This window comes from Prenolepis imparis, unplaced genomic scaffold, assembly GCF_030444845.1.
Source record: "Prenolepis imparis isolate NDT839.2.m4 unplaced genomic scaffold, iyPreImpa1.0 SCAF_3, whole genome shotgun sequence".
NCBI classification, from domain to species: Eukaryota; Metazoa; Arthropoda; class Insecta; order Hymenoptera; family Formicidae; genus Prenolepis; species Prenolepis imparis.
Genome location: NW_028141161.1, coordinates 4,756,179 through 4,775,882, shown reverse-complemented (window position 1 = coordinate 4,775,882; position 19,704 = coordinate 4,756,179). Strand labels below are relative to the sequence as shown.

General features: G+C 32.8%; 1 protein-coding gene and 1 long non-coding RNA gene across 2 annotated transcripts; one reads left to right on the top strand and one right to left on the bottom strand.

Annotated features, from left to right (window-relative positions):
• Nucleotides 1-791: 791 nt before the first annotated feature.
• On the bottom strand, nucleotides 792-3,960 carry LOC145933707 (uncharacterized). The gene is made up of 3 exons (XM_083033685.1): nucleotides 3,610-3,960; nucleotides 1,975-2,078; nucleotides 792-887 (listed from the first exon to the last, which is right to left on the bottom strand). Exons 1-3 carry the CDS (start codon nucleotides 3,957-3,959, stop codon nucleotides 868-870), a joined length of 474 nt encoding a protein of 157 aa, XP_082889811.1. The 5' UTR covers nucleotide 3,960; the 3' UTR covers nucleotides 792-867.
• A 2,469-nt stretch (nucleotides 3,961-6,429) lies between these two features.
• Nucleotides 6,430-9,618, top strand: LOC145933708 (uncharacterized). The gene is made up of 3 exons (XR_014424918.1): nucleotides 6,430-6,541; nucleotides 7,690-7,819; nucleotides 8,872-9,618. It is a non-coding gene; the product is annotated as an uncharacterized LOC145933708 (long non-coding RNA).
• The last annotated feature ends 10,086 nt before the right edge of the window (nucleotides 9,619-19,704 follow it).

Sequence of the window (19,704 nt, the reverse complement as noted above, 5' to 3'; positions counted from 1 at the left end):
AGAAAGATAAAATTTAGTACCTTTTGTGGTCCGTCAATCCTCAGAGATGATGCACAGACTGGAAGGAAGATGCCAACAGTGGACCGATGAATAGGTAATGGAAGAATCTTTTTTCATCGTTCATCCTGTAATTATTAAAGAAAAACAGCCTGTAAAAAATAGATCCGTATAAGAAAAGAGATTTCTTTCATACAAATGTATTTTTTTTTTACTCTATTTTTGCATCTGTTTGCGATAATTTTTTTAATGTACTCAAAAAACTGGATATAATTTTTATTCAACTTATAATCTGATCTTACACCTTATATTTAATATATTTAATTTTTTATATATTGCCCAAAGTTTAACGTCATAAAATTTTGTCCTCGAATTACGTGGAACGCTACGCGCGAGAGGCGAAATCTCGTGCCTGCCGCCGCACGAGTCCACGAGACGCTCATCGTTGGTGAGATAAAGCCAGAGCGATGGATTGTTGGTCCTTGTTTGACTCATCGGTTTGGTTCTCAACTCGGTTCTTATCCGAGTAGTTCAGATATGAACCATATCACGGATTCGAACCATATTCTATATTTTTTACCGAGCGTTACGACGTAGTTCACGTCTACTTTCTCAGGGGGCGCATCAGTACACGCGTCCACTGAATGGCGGTGGCCGCTCTCAGGTTTCTCTCTGTTCTAAGAGTACCGGCTTCTTATAGAAATCGCATCTCCTAGAATTCCTCGTGTGTGTACGTATGTATGTGTAAGACTATGTGTGTGAACGACCGGTATTGTTTTTTAGCACTGCAACGTTACGATATAGAGGGAAATAACGTAGGCTTCTCTGTCGGCGACGATGTCACGAATTTATTATCTAGAGTCTAGAGGTTTAGCGTCGCCGCGCGAAACCTGCAACGACAGAAACGCACACACGTTATGATCCGTTCCTTACGTTAATATCAATTATTCAATCTCGATACAAGAGACAGCGCATGCAAAGGAGATCACTATAGCTATGAAGCTGCGCTGCAATCTTAGCGTCGATGATGACAAATACCAGACATCATGCAACGTTAAGAAAAAAAAATAAATACGCACGATATCATCTATCTATATAATTATTTTTAGATGCAAAGCGTAAGTTATTTTTTTGATTGAAATGGAATACAAAGAGGAGAAGAGACAGCAATGCACGATGCCGTAAACAAGGACACGTCGTATCAAGTGCGTTGTAAACACACTTGATACGACGTGTCCTTGTTTACGGCATCGTGCATTGCTGTCTCTTCTCCTCTTTGTATTCCATTTCAATCAAAAAAATAACTTACGCTTTGCATCTAAAAATAATTATATAGATAGATGATATCGTGCGTATTTATTTTTTTTTCTTAACGTTGCATGATGTCTGGTATTTGTCATCATCGACGCTAAGATTGCAGCGCAGCTTCATTGAAACTGCGCTTCAGATATTTGCATAAATAACAATTTAGAGTATAGATAAAGATAATTCGATCTGAAGCGAAAAATCAGCTTCTTCTTTATTAAAAATTTAAAAAAAAATACAACGTCATAATAAAAAAAAATCATCAACTGTTACATAAAAACCTTTCAAAAAATTTTAGCTTCCCAAATTTGTTAGCAGATGCGTGCTAGATGGATTATTTTGCGTTAATATTTCGTGACGCATGCATTTCGGGTGGTGCAGATTCGCGAAATGCAGAGTTATAATAAAAATGCAGTTAGTCCCAAATCGGATTATATGTGTGCAATGCGTGAAACAGAAACATTAGTAAGCGAAAATGTTAGACAAGCATTGACACCGTGACGTTTTGTGAAAGCACCTTGGCAGCTCGGCGATACTCCAGACGCCGACGACGGCATCTGCAGTGCCTGCCGCGGTGTCGCTTTTTCACATCAGGCTTCCCCTTGCATTCACCATCAAAATTGCGATCATTTTTCCCCCTGTGCCGTCCCTTTTTCAAATCATCGACCTTACGTTTTATCGTACCGCTGACGAATTCCATCTCCGATCGCGGACTCTGTTCCGACGATAGCTCTCTCATCGTGGAATAAGGTAGATTCACTACGTATGACTCTTCTCTGGAAAGAAAATTAGGGGGAGAAACGTAAGTAAATAAATAAATAACTTTTTATGTAGAATTAGCAAAATCTTCTATCTTTTAGGTTTTCTTCTAAAAAATATATCTTTCAAAATTTAGCATAATATTATTTCATGAAGAGATCCAACTTCCTATTCAACCCCCTACTATTCACTCAACTATCTCAAGCCCCATCGATCGATATTTGTTAAATTTTTGGCGGATTACCATCCCCCGATCTTCGAAATCAATTTTAGATCGTCGACCCTAAAATCGAGTTTAATGAACAAACCACGATAAACATGTCAGCGTTAAAAATATGGCAATAAACATGTCACTTGATACGAGAGCGCAATTCGTACGATGCAGGCAAAAAATTTGTAAACAATTTGTGTAAGGAGACTTGGTTAAGATTTTTGGAGAAAAACAAGTCGAATAATTCGATAAAAACTGGGAGCATTACCACAAAGCAACGAAAAAAGAGACAGAGAAACAGAGAGGAGAGCTGATGAGAGAGAAGAAGAAAATATTATATACGCATGATATGTGCGAGTTGCCCTAGTACTTCGGACTTTCCATCTGAAAAGGCAGTTTGTACAGAACCGTGAACTTTAAGAGGAGCAGAGATTATCACCGAGACGATGATAACACGCGGATTCGCTCTATCTCCTTTTCTCAGTCCTCGATATTGGTAACTTGCTCTTTCTAAGAGAGTACAAGCGATCTCTCATCCATCGTTCTAAGAACTGACACTCATTGTCAGACTCAAATGGAGATCACCTATTAGTTAGCTGACAACGCGCCAGACAAATGATTCAGCATCGATATAAATAATTACATAAGCTCGTTATGTATAATTAGCTGCTTATATGTGATTGTGCGTATTTACAGTCCTCTCTCTCTCCATTTGAAATATATTTATCGAAATTTACTACGACAAAATGTGTAGTATAAACAATATGTATTTTGCGATTATGCACAAAGAATTAATCGACGAGTAACAGAATTTATCGAATATTCATTACCGAAACATCAGCTATCAATATTAATTTCTTTTCGCGCGTTTGAGATATTTAAATGTCTTTTTAGAAATGTGTATTCACAAAGCAAAGTATATGTATGTATATATAATAAAATTCTCTTCTTGATTTATTAATATATGGATATGAAAATAAATGATAAACATTAAACAAAATATCAAAGCTATGTAAAACGCGCGCTCGCGGATCAGATCTCCTTACAAAAATCTTGACTTATAATTAGGAAAATAAAAGAAAAAAATAAATGTAAGAAAAAATTAATTATAAGTTAAAATATGTAGAATGCAGAGAAGAAAATTAAAAATAGAATATCTTTAATAATCAAACGTAACAAAAAAAAAAGACAGAGATAAAAATTTGTACAATTAACGAAGAAGAAACGTGTGTGAAAAGTGTGATTTTTAAGTCATATAAATAGAATTAATTTAATGAAAAATTAGAGGGAAAAAAAGGAGAAAAGAACATAAAAAAAACACACTAACATCCACTCACATAACGTCGTGTCTCGAGTCGACCCGCTTCTCCTCGGGTAGGGATTTGCAGTATCGCTCAAGCTGCTCGTAGCTGCACGAATGGTAGCAGCACTCCTCGACGAGACCTGGATCAGAATCGCCTTTCGGCTCGTCCTCGCCGCTGTACGAAAACGGTTCATTGTAACCGCGTTCCCGACACACCAGATACAGAGCATCGCTCAGACTTCGGGAGCACAGTTTCTGCATCCGAATATGCGACTTTCTCAAGGTGACTTGGCTGTTGGCGACGCTCAGGACGCTCAGGAGAATCAACGCGAATAAGAGCACCGATCTCGTTTTGCATGTCATCGCATGATCGCCGCCTGTCATCTTAACGTTTCCTTCTTGACTTCGGAGAATCACGATCGAGATTGTAAAAAAAGGAAAAAAAAACGTATAACGTAGAAGTTTCTCTAAAAGCTCCAGGAGTCCTGATACTTGAAGATCGCAGGCACATTCGCCAATTATTATTTATTAATTCTATTCAGTCGCGTGGACGGACCGGAAAGCCTCTTCTCGAGCTTGCCTTCAGTCTCAATGTACAGTCTAACGTGTTTGGAAGTCTTTGCTCCGAGTTCGCTCTTCTTGAAGAAGAAACGACTTCTTTCGTTGTACGATTCTCTCTCGTTTTTCTGCCTTTTTTCTGCGTTTCTCTGCGACCCTCGCACTGGCGGGAGATCTAATGGCGTGGACGATGCTGCGAGACCCCGAAATCCTGAAGAGACTTCCGTTGATACCGAGTTCGTCGGTGCCACTGGTACCGGGCTGCCTCGCTACGCGGTTCTTGTTCCAGATTTCAGGGACCAGAGGGAGAGAGGTACGATAAGGAAGGAGAAGTAGTGGAAGAGGTAGGAGATGAAAGAGGGGGAGGAGAAGGAGGTGGAGGAATAGACTGCTCGGTGGTAGACAGATTCTTCATGACGTATCCCAGAAACTTTACACTTGGAACAAGGCTGACAAGAAACATGGCTACGATGATTCAAAATGAAAGCTCGAGCTGGTGCATCAGCTATAAAACATCTCAAACGTATTAGTATTTTATTACCATGAAAATTAAGACCTCCACTAGATATAATTTTTATAACATCTACAATGAATTTTTCCAGGAAAATATTAGGATCGCATGGCTTTTTTACACCTTTATAAATACCAACTACTATTGGCCTTGCGTGCTGTATATTTGCAATTCTACATTGGATGGGCCAGAGTTGAATGCTACCAGATTTATCTAAACTACATCCGTCTACATTAAAATCTAGTTCCAATTGATTAACATGATGAATAGATGCGATGGAAATATGTGACAGATGTTGAATAATCTTTGTTTCTACATCAAAATGAATATACTCTCCTGGTTCTACATTTGACACAACAGTACATACACGTGGTGTATCAAGAAGTGTTCTAACGTCCTTTGGTAATATATTAAAACAGGGATGAGTTCGAAGAACAGATAATATGCTATTACCTTGTGCATGCGTAAGATTGTTATTGACAAAGCAAGCTGCTAAACTTTCGCGGAAAAATTCCATGGAAGTAATTTTACAGAATGATGAAATTACATCACTAGCATCAGAGACGGAAGAAGAAGAAACCTTATCGTCTTCCACAACATTGTCCCTATAATTGCAAGTGTCATTTATATTTGAAGTAGAGCCATAAAATTCGGTTATTGACAGACCAGGAGTATCTTGAATATCACACCGATTATTAGACTCTGTAATAGCAACAGTTTTGCATTTTAAACGATATTGCAAACGTAAATTTTTTCTAATTTCCCACATAATTCTACTTCGTTGCCTTCTGGATAAACTGGACATCGATTTTCGCGATATACTTAATTTTAACTTTCTTTCAATATTTACGTGTTTTCTCGAACGTGATACACCACACTGCTGCAAGCGACGTGTCCACTCTACAGCTCCTTATATCCTCAGTGTCCTTGAAAAAATATAACTCGATCTCTAATTTTCTTAAAAGGTATATTCTTCGTTCACCACTGCTTCACTCGTTAATATATAACCTGCTGTTACAACTGAACTCAAAATGATCAGGGCTGGCGCTCTGCCGCTCTGTGCACAATATAACGATAAATCTTCGAGCAATAACGAACAATATAGCACAGCCTTTCCGAAAATAACGTTTTGGCGGTATAATGTCTCGCCATTTTTATCTTGGCGAGATTGCGAAAACAAAAACGGATATATGGTGGGAAATTATACCGCCAAAACATTATCCTCGGATAGGCTACGCCATGTTGCTCAAGTTCGTGATTGGTCGTAAGGTACGCATGTGCGCGCACTTTCTATAGTAAATGTAACGTGAACTATAGATAAATGCGCGCATATGCATCCAGTCTTATCGTTGTGCAGAAAGCGCGAGTCTTGATTATTCCGAGTTCACTTGTTACAGTCAGTGTTGTGAGACGGGCCGGGTTTTCTCGCGCATGCGCGGCCATAATGGCTGTTAGCAGTGATGTATCTATCTGTAGTGAAGAGGTGGTAGGAGATAGGGCGCTGACGGTTGACACTCTTGGCGGGAGAAATATGTAATATATATTTAATAATACAATATATATGTATATATATAATTGTGCATATGTATGCTGTATTATTAATTATATATTACAAATTTTTCCTTATATTACAAAAAATTTTGCAGAATTATGTGATCATGCTACATCTTTTTATCTGTACATATACCTCACTGATGCTATGTCCGCCGCGCATGCGCGAGAAAACCCGGCCCGTCTCACAACACTGGTTACAGTGTCGTGTACTAACGAACGAAGCAATAGTGAACGAAGAATTATATATTTTAAGAGAATTAGAGATCGAGTATTTTTTCCGATACTGAAGATACAAGGAGCTGAGTGGCTACGTCGCTTGCAGTGGTATCACGTTCGAGAAAATGTAAGAAAACAATAAAATTAAAATGAGTAAGCTATGTCGCAAAAAAATCACTGTAGTTTTCACAATGGCTTAAAAAAAATTATACAAAAGTAGGAAAAATGTATGTTTGCAACATTTGTTTCACTGTAAAAATCATACAGAGTCGAATAATGATATTTAATGTTCCTGGTCGTTTTCTTCAAATATAAAAGATATGATACTTTCAATTTTATATGGATGTAGTTTAGATAAATCTGGTAGCATTCAACTCTGGCCCATCCAATGTAGAATTGCAAATATACAGCACGCAAGGCCAATAGTAGTTGGTATTTATAAAGGTGTAAAAAAGCCATGCGATCCTAATATTTTCCTGGAAAAATTCATTGTAAATATTAGAAAAATTATATCTAGTAGAGAGGTATTAATTTTCATAGTAATAAAATATAATACAATAAAGATGTTTTATAACTGACGTACCACCTCTAGCTTTCATTCTGAATCATCGTAGCCATGTCTTGTCAGCCTTTTTCCAAGTGTAAAGTTTCTGAGATGCGTCATGAAAGTTGTTATGTTAATGGCACTAGTCATACTACTCTTCGCACAGATGAAGAATACACGAAGTGTTTAAACGAGGATTACTAACAATAACTTAAGCTTTGCAGAACTTGCACTTTATTTATAAAAATGAAAATCTTTATGGTCCAACATTCAATATTTATAACATCAACGGTTTTTCTTTATTTTACCAACAATTGTGATTGTTAAGATTTATTTTCCTCATTTTGTTATGAAGATATGTCAATTTTCAGGAAATATTATAAGAAATTAGCTTTTTCACCAGTTTTCTAATAGAATTGCAGTTAGAAATTCATAGACCAAAGTAATAATCACGACTTCGTCTATTCATGTATCTTTACATAATAATGATAGTAATTGTCTTTCATATATAAAATTCAATTTAGAAACATTTGGTATAGATATATGTGACAATTGTTGTATTTTACGTAATGGCATGATCTATATTGTCTTCAACATTGTTTTTGATTTCTTTTGTTGTACAAAAACATTTTCAGAGGTTCATGATTTTTACATTGTTGGAATGGTATTTTCTGTTTTTCAGATATATCAGTGTGCCACATTAAAAGTGAAATTTTTTTATGTTTATTCAGATCAAGTTCATGCAAAATATTACAGGATGATTTTTTTCAACAACACATCAACGGATGATAGTGACAGTGATGAAGAAAATTCGGAAACGTTGCAATACATTATCGCTGTAATTATACACAGCAAGAAGATGTAAGATATGTGTCTATGCTGTAAACTGTTAATTTTTATTTTTATAGGAATGGCCATGGGACGTGTGTTCTTTTTTCTCAATCTTTGTTATATATTTTTCTCTCGTTTGCTTTCTAATAACTTTGTCTTACATGATCTTATATATCGTTTTCTATTACTTTTCTCCTTAAATACATATTTATCATCTGAATCTTGTTATATATTGTATGTTTCTCACCATAATCTGCTTGATAACTCACTTTGACGTTCGAATTTTTCTTCTTTAAATTATTTTGTAATATCTTTTTGATAATTCTCTTTTTTGTTAAATTGCACTTGACATTGAAAAGCATGAGACATTTTTTAGATAAATTACAGATTCATTTGAGACTATACAAATATATGTTGATTTGCAAAATTAAATGAACAATGGAGCATAAAATATTTCTGTGGAATGATGAGTTATTGCATAAAATATTTCTATTCTAATAAGATATAATATATATATATATGTATGTATATATATATATATATATATATATATATATATATATATAATAAAAATTTGTACCGGGACATTACATATTTATTATATATATATATATATATAATAAATATGTAATGTCCCGGTACAAATTTTATTGTATATTTATATATAAATCATATATAACAATATAAAATTATATAGACGTATATAAAATTCTGTATAATATGTATAATTATATATATATATATATAATTATACATAACTTGTACAGAATTTTATAATTTTATATTATTATATATATTATACATAAAAAATTTTTTACATGAATATATTGTAAAATAAAAGAGTAATGTATTTATAAGCTTATACTTTTGAGAGAAAAAAGTAATCATGAATATTGTAATATTGCTTCTCTTTTAAAATGCTAGAAAGTCAGTAATTAATAAATATTTAATAAGAAAATCATCTTATACATATATGAATTTATTGAAAATTTTTCATATATCTCACTATATAGCTACTAAAAATACATTTGTTACATATTACATAAAATGTATCACTTACTAATTATGTTTTTTATGTACAGAGGCTTGCAGATGGAAACCCGGCCGAAGCGCAATATTGCAAAACCGTTGCGCTATCAGACGACTTCTTCGGATGAAAGTCCAAAACGAAGGATTACATCTCAGCAAGCCAGCATTGAAGATATCGATGAGGACATCGATGATTTAAGAAGAACTACGCAAACGAATATGGAAATAAATCAAACAAACTCTTTTACTCGATCACTCACACAAAATCCAACATCTCGCACATACACATACATTCCAAATCAAACAAATGAATCATACACAAACAATGAACACAATCAATCACAAGATATGTATCAAGTATACAATGAAACACACAATCAAGCACACATATCAGATATTCGATCGCACACAAAAATTGACGCACACGACATAAACAATAAAACATACACAAACCTTCAACCGCCAAAAAATACTCAAATACATAATACAGATATTCAGTCGCAGATTAAAGCACACGACATAAATAGTCAAACACACATACACAATCAACCACACTCAGACGCAAACGTTCAATTATACAACACAAACAATAATGTAACACACACAAATTTCCAACCAAACAAAACATATTCACGTACATCTCATAACACTTATGCCCGTTCCAATGTATTACAGACTAATACGTTACATACATATCCTACACACAATTATATATCACAAACAGAAACTGATGAAAGGTATGAAGGAAGTCAAGACTCAACTCATGATCGGCATTCTATGACACATATCGACGTAATACATAATAGGTAAATTTATAGATATTTGTATAAAATAGATGTAATTATACATTTTTAATAAAAACGTATATATTTAATAAGAATTATTTATCTGATTTTATGTAATAGTATAAAAATTATAGTAATAATATTTACCTCTGTACATGCTATTTACTCTTATTTGCAGAAAGACGCACAATTGTGAACGTGTGGAGGCAGAACTGAAGTAAGTCAAATATGTATCGTATTTATCAATACATCGTATGACATCTTTGTTATAACATTTCTGTAATACTGATCTCTTGTTTGTAGAAGAATGAATACTTTGCTGCAGAAAATATTGAAATGTGTGCAGATTCGCCGTTATCCAGTGCAGAAACCAGACATCTTTCCAATATCTACTATAAGAGAGATGGAGAGATTTGAAAGGATTGATGAGGAAGATTATACTAATGTCGTAAGTGAAACAGAAAACGTATGATTTTAATAATATTATATATATATATACATAATATAAAATTTTAATTTATAATTTTTACTTACCTTGTTTTAGATCAATTATTTGTGTTTGCTGGGCTATATTATACATACGATTTTCAAATTACTTTATACATTAAAAAATAGCACCTAAGTATGTGTATACTCATAATACAAGAAATTTCGTCACCAACTAACCTTAAGACATAACCTCGACAATCAAAGATAGGATAATATGTCAGTTTCACTATTGTATATACATATTTACACATTACTTCTACCTTTATATATTTACACATTACATTTTCATTTACACGGGTCAAGAAAATCTAACAATTCGATAATTCGGTAAATATTTTGTAGCACTCGAAAACATGCTAGGTCATACGTCCGTTCTCATTTACGGACGACGACGGACTAACCGAACTGTAAAGACTGCAAAAAAGTTATGCACCTTACGAATGATTCAGTTGCTTTCACTTATTGCATTTGCTGATTTCGTCTATTATTTATACAAAACAAAACTTTAATCGAAGTAAAATTATGAACATTAGTAAATCAGAACAAATAACACACGCACAAAATGTAACAATTTTTTACTTAAAAGATACTTATTTAATTAGAATTTCACATAACGTGATATCCTATGAATTTATCTTTACGCAAAAAATTAAGTATTCAATTATGTGTGTGAATTAATATGATACTCTAGTCATTGCTTCAAGAATTATACACATTAATATATAATATAACTCGGCTATCAGAGCTCAAGTAAAAAAGTAAAAAATTATATAGATTTTTATTATATCGTGAATATTACGTGCATTAAAATATAAATTAATTAGAGAAATAAAGTGTAAAAAGAACGTAGAATATATATAAAAAATTTATAATAGAGAGACTCCACAAGATTTATTAAAGAGAGAACGACGAATACGCTCATGCACGTATTATAAATAGTTTTATAAACAGTGTGTAACCCTTCATCACTTGCAAACTTGCTAACGTAGTCGTTTCAACTATAACATGTGACTTACAAAATTAATACTGTTAATTCAATATGAAATCTATCGCAATTCGGTGTGCGCGCAAAAGAGAGAGGGAGAAACGGATAGAGATATATGTATGTGCATTTAATTTAATCATATACTTTTTGATTCACACATGATGCTTATATATATAAAGCGATCGAAAATCTATGAAATGCGTGACATGAGTTATAGTTTTTCTGTCGCTTCTTCATACGCATCATGCGTGAATCAGGAGGAAACATATGATTAATATACATATATACATATATCTCTCTCCGTTTCTATATTTCTCTCTCTCTCTCTCTCTTTCGCGCGCACGTCGAATTGAGATAGATTTCATGATAAATTAGGCAGCGTTAATGTTAAATTGCATGTTAATATTCAAATAAATACGTCGGCAAGATGCAAATGATAAAGGCTCCATGCTGTTTATAAAACAATCTAGTAGCATAAATCGTGCGTGCATGATCGTATTCGTCGTTCTCTCTAATAAATCTTGAATAGAATCATTGTAAATATACAATATTATATATGCCGTTCGTAGTCGTTTCTGAGCCGTTCGTAGTCGTTTCTGAGCCGTTCGTAGTCGTTTCTGAGTTAGCGTTACAGACTGCGATAAACGAGTGATAAACGTTAAAAATATTAAAGATACTTTTATTAATGATAATGATATAATGATATCTTTAGATGTTAGTTCATTATTCACAAATATTCCTAAAGAGTTGGTTTTAAATGCCATTAAAAAACGTTGGACTGACATTGCTAAGAACACAAATTTCAATTTAGCTCAATTTTTACATGCAACAGAATTAATTTTAGATTCAACTAGTTTCAGCTTCAATGATCAGTTTTATGAACAAATATTTGGCAGCCCGATGGGTTCTCTTTTATCACCTATCCTAGCAGATATTGTGATGGATGATTTGGAGACACAATGTTTATGTTAGTTAAGTGTCACTGTATCCATATATTATAGATATGTAGACGACGTTCTTGCTATATTGCTACGTACAAAAATAGATGAGATATTAATGACTTTTAATAATTACCTGAATTATTACTTGAATTTCACATATGAAATTGAAGTCAGTTCTTCCATTATACAACGATCATTCGTTCTGACAATAGACTCATTACTAATTGGTACAGGAAACCTACATTTTCAGGAAGATATATAAACTTTTTTTTTCTAACCACCCTTTAAAATATCAAATTAATACTATTTATAAACTGGTTGATCATGTCATTCTACTATCCAATGACATTTTCCATCATAAAAGCATTGAGATGGTGAATGATATCTTATTTAATAATTGTTTCCCTAAACCCATCATCAAACGACATATACAAAAAAAGAATTAATGTATTAAAAAAATCGTAATCACAATAATGATTGTGATATGAATCGTGGACAATCTGACAGAACATCTTTTATTTCATTGCCATATGCTAAAGATGTGAGTTATGATCTATGTCGTGTTATGCGTGGCATTCAACGTCTATAAAATAACAAAAAAAAAAAAAAAACTAAATACATTGATTAAACGTGGTAAAGATAGTTTACATAATGATCAGAGAACTAATGTTGTATATAAATTAGATTGCAAAAACTGTAATGCATCATATATCGGCCAAACAAAAAGGCGCTTACGTACTCGAGTGAAAGAGCATTTTAACAATATAAAATTGCATGAAACCAATCATTCCGTTATAAGTAAACATAAGTTGGAATTCGGACATGAATTTGATTTGGACAAAACTTAATATATTACATAATGAGAAATATGTGAAAAAGAGAGAAATCGCGGAAATGTATATTAAAAAATTCAATAATACAATCAACCTACAAAGGACACAGATAGCTTAAATAAAATCTATGACAAAATAATAAAGGTCGTTTAGCTTGGTTTCCTATTTTTATATTTCACTCACTGACAAAGTTTCATACTGATACAATGTTTCTCTCTCTTTAAAATTCAATAAGATGTTAATGATTTGTTTTAACTCAAATTTGTGAAGTGTTTCAATAAGAACATGTGTACTCAAAATTTTATAGCAAATCCATTTATGTATATTACTGCTTTTTGAATTCAAACCGTTTTTTTTTTAATTAATTATTATTTCAGTTTATACTTGAAAAGGACCACAACCATATGGTCGAAGCGTTGTAACTTCTATTAAATAAACAAATTTTGGCTAGTTTGGTCGATTAATTTACAACTACCCCTTTGATTATTGTACTAGTGATATAAAAACAACTTAAAAAATTTAAAATTTTCATTAATTATTTTATTATTTTAATATTTAAAATTAAAAAGAGATACTCACTAGACCCATAATTCCTCCCTGACAGGTTCGGGAGGATATGATTCCTCGCCGAACAATTTTGTGAGGCAGAAGACGTCATCTCACTAGTAATCCTGTGCCCATTCCACGATCCCCTCCGCGTCGTCCCATAGCTCGGCCAATTCCCGTCGATCGCACCACCGATAATTTCGTACTTGTTCTATATGCCGATGATTAAGGTATCCACCGATTTGGATGGATTCCTCGGTTATTTTCTGAAAATCGACAAATTTGGTAGATAATATTAATAAACAAATTTATTATATAATAATAAAAACTTACCGGCATTGTGAATATAAGGAACAGAGTCCTCAATAAATTTTCTAGCAGGTGGGTCTTCCAAGATATTATGTCTATTATTTCATGAAGTCCTAAGAATATTCTTGTTAAAAAAAAAAATTTGGGCCCAAAATGTCTCCCGATCCAAAAGGCATTTTGCACTGCACTTAATAACTTAGCTCGATGACACTTAGCGATACTTAGCTCAGCGACTGCTTTAAACTTTGTGATGAACATCGCAGAGACAGACCCTCTCTCCATAAGCTTCAGCTCCATCCCCTCAGATAAATCGTAGTAATAAATATCTGTTTATAAATTCGAGCGGTTGGACATCAGCGCTCACCATAATGCTATACGCCATACGCTGTTTGTTTATACCTGCGGAAAGGATCATGAGAACGCTTAAAAGAGAGAGAGAGAGAGAGCGTGAGGTGTTTACGAGAGATAGCGCGAGAGAGATGTCGCACAGTGGTGCCATATACGTGAATCACGGAAAAAATTATATAATTTATTAACTTTTAGAGATCGGGCTTTTTTGATGATTTTAATAGTTTTCAATTGCACACATATCAATATTGTTATATTAGAAGAAGTAAAACATCAATATAGATCTGATAAAAATTAGTTATATAATATATTTTTATTTAATTAGTGATGACCAATCTAAACGCGTGTTCAAAACAAAAAAAATATATTTTATAACAAAAGAGGTATTTCATAATATCTTTGAACTGAGCCTACTAGCCCCGGTCTCCTCTAGTCTTCTCGTTATGCATTTATATTCAAATAAAACAAATATAAACATTTTTCCATTTTTTATTATAAATATAAATAATCGCACTAAATCGCAATTGTAATTAATTGCATACGATAATATAGTATGATTTTAAATTTATATAAATTTCTGATTGAAGGGAAATGTAGATAAATGGTGAGATTTATTCAATGATCAAGATTAGTAAGGGGATTTACGATTTTATAATATTATTCTTTGCATAAAAAAAAAATCCGATTTAAAAACGAAATAAATACGCTTTTATAAAGTTATTATGTCAAATTTGTGAATTCCGTACAATAATTTTCAATATAAGATCTTCAAAAAAAATTGTAGGAATATATGGAATAAAAGCATAAAAATTTCATATTCGATGATACTTTAAAATTTTCTTCGGAACGACTCTAATGATGTCCACAGTTTTATAAGCGTTGGACCGCTAACAATGCGAGTTCATACGATTAACAACGCCAAACTCATAAGTCTCGAATCTTCAAATGTATGCATGATGATGATCGAATCGACGTTACACCGTATGTTCGATCTCGATCCATGCATTGATGTATCTTTTGATTGGTTATACATTTTAATAGTACATTGATTACAGAACCATTTGGTACCAAACAGACACCAGCGTACAAATTTTTTAACTTGATATACATAAAATAAAGTTGCGTCGAATGGGGTCAGCGGTAAAAAAGTATGGATTTCTAATATTTTAAGACGAGCCAAAAATTCATCGATTATACATTTTAATAGTACATTGATTACAGAACCATTTGGTACCAAACAGACACCAGCGTACAAATTTTTTAACTTGATATACATAAAATAAAGTTGCGTCGAATGGGGTCAGCGGTAAAAAAGTATCGATTTCTAATATTTTAAGACGAGCCAAAAATTCATCGATTATACATTTTAATAGTACATTGATTACAGAACCATTTGGTACCAAACAGACACCAGCGTACAAATTTTTTAACTTGATATACATAAAATAAGGTTGCGTCGCATGGGGTCAGCGGTAAAAAAGTATCGATTTCTAATATTTAAAGACGAGCCAAAAATTCATCCATTATAAATTTTAATAGTACATTGATTACAGAATCTTTTGGTACCAAGCAGACAACAGCGTACAAACTTTTTCATTTGCTATACATAAATTAAGGATGCGTCGCATAGGGTCAGCGGTAAAAAAGTATCGATTTCTAATATTTTAAGACGAGCCAAAAATTCATCGATTATACATTTTAATAGTACATTGATTACACAATCATTTGGTACCAAACAGACACCAGCGTACAAATTTTTTAACTTGATATACATAAAATAAAGTTGCGTCGAATGGGGTCAGCGGTAAAAAAGTATCGATTTCTAATATTTTAAGACGAGCCAAAAATTCATCGATTATACATTTTAATAGTACATTGATTACAGAATCATTTGGTACCAAACAGACACCAGCGTACAAATTTTTTAACTTGATATACATAAAATAAGGTTGCGTCGCATAGGGTCAGCGGTAAAAAAGTATGGAATTCTAATATTTTAAGACGAGCCAAAAATTCTTCGATTATACATTTTAATAGTACATTGATTACAGAACCATTTGGTACCAAACAGACACCAGCGTACAAATTTTTTAACTTGATATACATAAAATAAGGTTGCGTCGCATGGGGTCAGCGGTAAAAAAGTATCGATTTCTAATATTTAAAGACGAGCCAAAAATTCATCCATTATACATTTTAATAGTACATTGATTACAGAATCTTTTGGTACCAAGCAGACAACAGCGTACAAACTTTTTCATTTGCTATACATAAATTAAGGATGCGTCGCATAGGGTCAGCGGTAAAAAAGTATCGATTTCTAATATTTTAAGACGAGCCAAAAATTCATCGATTATACATTTTAATAGTACATTGATTACAGAACCATTTGGTACCAAACAGACACCAGCGTACAAATTTTTTAACTTGATATACATAAAATAAAGTTGCGTCGAATGGGGTCAGCGGTAAAAAAGTATCGATTACAAATATTTAAAGACGAGCCAAAAATTCATCGATTATACATTTTAATAGTACATTGATTACAGAATCATTTGGTACCAAACAGACACCAGCGTACAAATTTTTTAACTTGATATACATAAAATAAGGTTGCGCCGCATAGGGTCAGCGGTAAAAAAGTATCGATTTCTAATATTTTAAGACGAGCCAAAATTTCATCGATTATACATTTTAATAGTACATTGATTACAGAACCATTTGGTACCAAACAGACACCAGCGTACAAATTTTTTAACTTGATATACATAAAATAAAGTTGCGTCGAATGGGGTCAGCGGTAAAAAAGTATCGATTTCTAATATTTTAAGACGAGCCAAAAATTCATCGATTATACATTTTAATAGTACATTGATTACAGAATCATTTGGTACCAAACAGACACCAGCGTACAAATTTTTTAACTTGATATACATAAAATAAGGTTGCGTCGCATAGGGTCAGCGGTAAAAAAGTATGGATTTCTAATATTTTAAGACGAGCCAAAATTTCATCGATGAATCTTTTGATAGCAGAATCTTTTGATAGCATGCAGACACCAGCGTACAAATTTTTTAACTTGATATACATAAAATAAAGTTGCGTCGAATGGGGTCAGCGGTAAAAAAGTATCGATTTCTAATATTTTAAGACGAGCCAAAAATTCATCGATTATACATTTTAATAGTACATTGATTACAGAATCATTTGGTACCAAACAGACACCAGCGTACAAATTTTTTAACTTGATATACATAAAATAAGGTTGCGTCGCATGGGGTCAGCGGTAAAAAAGTATCGATTTCTAATATTTAAAGACGAGCCAAAAATTCATCCATTATACATTTTAATAGTACATTGATTACAGAATCTTTTGGTACCAAGCAGACAACAGCGTACAAACTTTTTCATTTGCTATACATAAATTAAGGATGCGTCGCATAGGGTCAGCGGTAAAAAAGTATCGATTTCTAATATTTTAAGACGAGCCAAAAATTCATCGATTATACATTTTAATAGTACATTGATTACACAATCATTTGGTACCAAACAGACACCAGCGTACAAATTTTTTAACTTGATATACATAAAATAAAGTTGCGTCGAATGGGGTCAGCGGTAAAAAAGTATCGATTTCTAATATTTTAAGACGAGCCAAAAATTCATCGATTATACATTTTAATAGTACATTGATTACAGAACCATTTGGGACCAAACAGACACCAGCGTACAAATTTTTTAACTTGATATACATAAAATAAGGTTGCGTCGCATGGGGTCAGCGGTAAAAAAGTATCGATTTCTAATATTTAAAGACGAGCCAAAAATTCATCCATTATACATTTTAATAGTACATTGATTACAGAATCTTTTGGTACCAAGCAGACAACAGCGTACAAACTTTTTCATTTGCTATACATAAATTAAGGATGCGTCGCATAGGGTCAGCGGTAAAAAAGTATCGATTTCTAATATTTTAAGACGAGCCAAAAATTCATCGATTATACATTTTAATAGTACATTGATTACAGAACCATTTGGTACCAAACAGACACCAGCGTACAAATTTTTTAACTTGATATACATAAAATAAAGTTGCGTCGAATGGGGTCAGCGGTAAAAAAGTATCGATTACAAATATTTAAAGACGAGCCAAAAATTCATCGATTATACATTTTAATAGTACATTCATTACAGAATCATTTGGTACCAAACAGACACCAGCGTACAAATTTTTTAACTTGATATACATAAAATAAGGTTGCGTCGCATAGGGTCAGCGGTAAAAAAGTATCGATTTCTAATATTTTAAGACGAGCCAAAATTTCATCGATTATACATTTTAATAGTACATTGATTACAGAACCATTTGGTACCAAACAGACACCAGCGTACAAATTTTTTAACTTGATATACATAAAATAAAGTTGCGTCGAATGGGGTCAGCGGTAAAAAAGTATCGATTTCTAATATTTTAAGACGAGCCAAAAATTCATCGATTATACATTTTAATAGTACATTGATTACAGAATCATTTGGTACCAAACAGACACCAGCGTACAAATTTTTTAACTTGATATACATAAAATAAGGTTGCGTCGCATAGGGTCAGCGGTAAAAAAGTATGGATTTCTAATATTTTAAGACGAGCCAAAATTTCATCGATGAATCTTTTGATAGCAGAATCTTTTGATAGCATGCGGACACCAGCGTACAAATTTTTTAACTTGATATACATAAAATAAAGTTGCGTCGAATGGGGTCAGCGGTAAAAAAGTATCGATTTCTAATATTTTAAGACGAGCCAAAAATTCATCGATTATACATTTTAATAGTACATTGATTACAGAATCATTTGGTACCAAACAGACACCAGCGTACAAATTTTTTAACTTGATATACATAAAATAAGGTTGCGTCGCATGGGGTCAGCGGTAAAAAAGTATCGATTTCTAATATTTAAAGACGAGCCAAAAATTCATCCATTATACATTTTAATAGTACATTGATTACAGAATCTTTTGGTACCAAGCAGACAACAGCGTACAAACTTTTTCATTTGCTATACATAAATTAAGGATGCGTCGCATAGGGTCAGCGGTAAAAAAGTATCGATTTCTAATATTTTAAGACGAGCCAAAAATTCATCGATTATACATTTTAATAGTACATTGATTACACAATCATTTGGTACCAAACAGACACCAGCGTACAAATTTTTTAACTTGATATACATAAAATAAAGTTGCGTCGAATGAGGTCAGCGGTAAAAAAGTATCGATTTCTAATATTTTAAGACGAGCCAAAAATTCATCGATTATACATTTTAATAGTACATTCATTACACAATCATTTGGTACCAAACAGACACCAGCGTACAAATTTTTTAACTTGATATACATAAAATAAGGTTGCGTCGCATAGGGTCAGCGGTAAAAAAGTATCGATTTCTAATATTTAAAGACGAGCCAAAAATTCATCGATTATACATTTTAATAGTACATTGATTACAGAATCTTTTGATACCATGCAGACACCAGCGTACAAATTTTTTAACTTGATATACATAAAATAAAGTTGCGTCGAATGGGGTCAGCGGTAAAAAAGTATCGATTACAAATATTTAAAGACGAGCCAAAAATTCATCGAT

Bases quoted from the DNA above. Each gene is read 5' to 3' on its own strand.
- LOC145933707 (XM_083033685.1), bottom strand. From the start codon at position 3,959: ATGACAGGCGGCGATCATGCGATGACATGCAAAACGAGATCGGTGCTC. The intron at 2,079-3,609 runs GTGAGTGGATGT...TTTTCTTTCCAG, and splicing joins GACTCGAGACACGACGTTAT to AGAAGAGTCATACGTAGTGA. The intron at 888-1,974 runs GTAAGGTCGATG...CTGTCGTTGCAG, and splicing joins CGTCAGCGGTACGATAAAAC to GTTTCGCGCGGCGACGCTAA.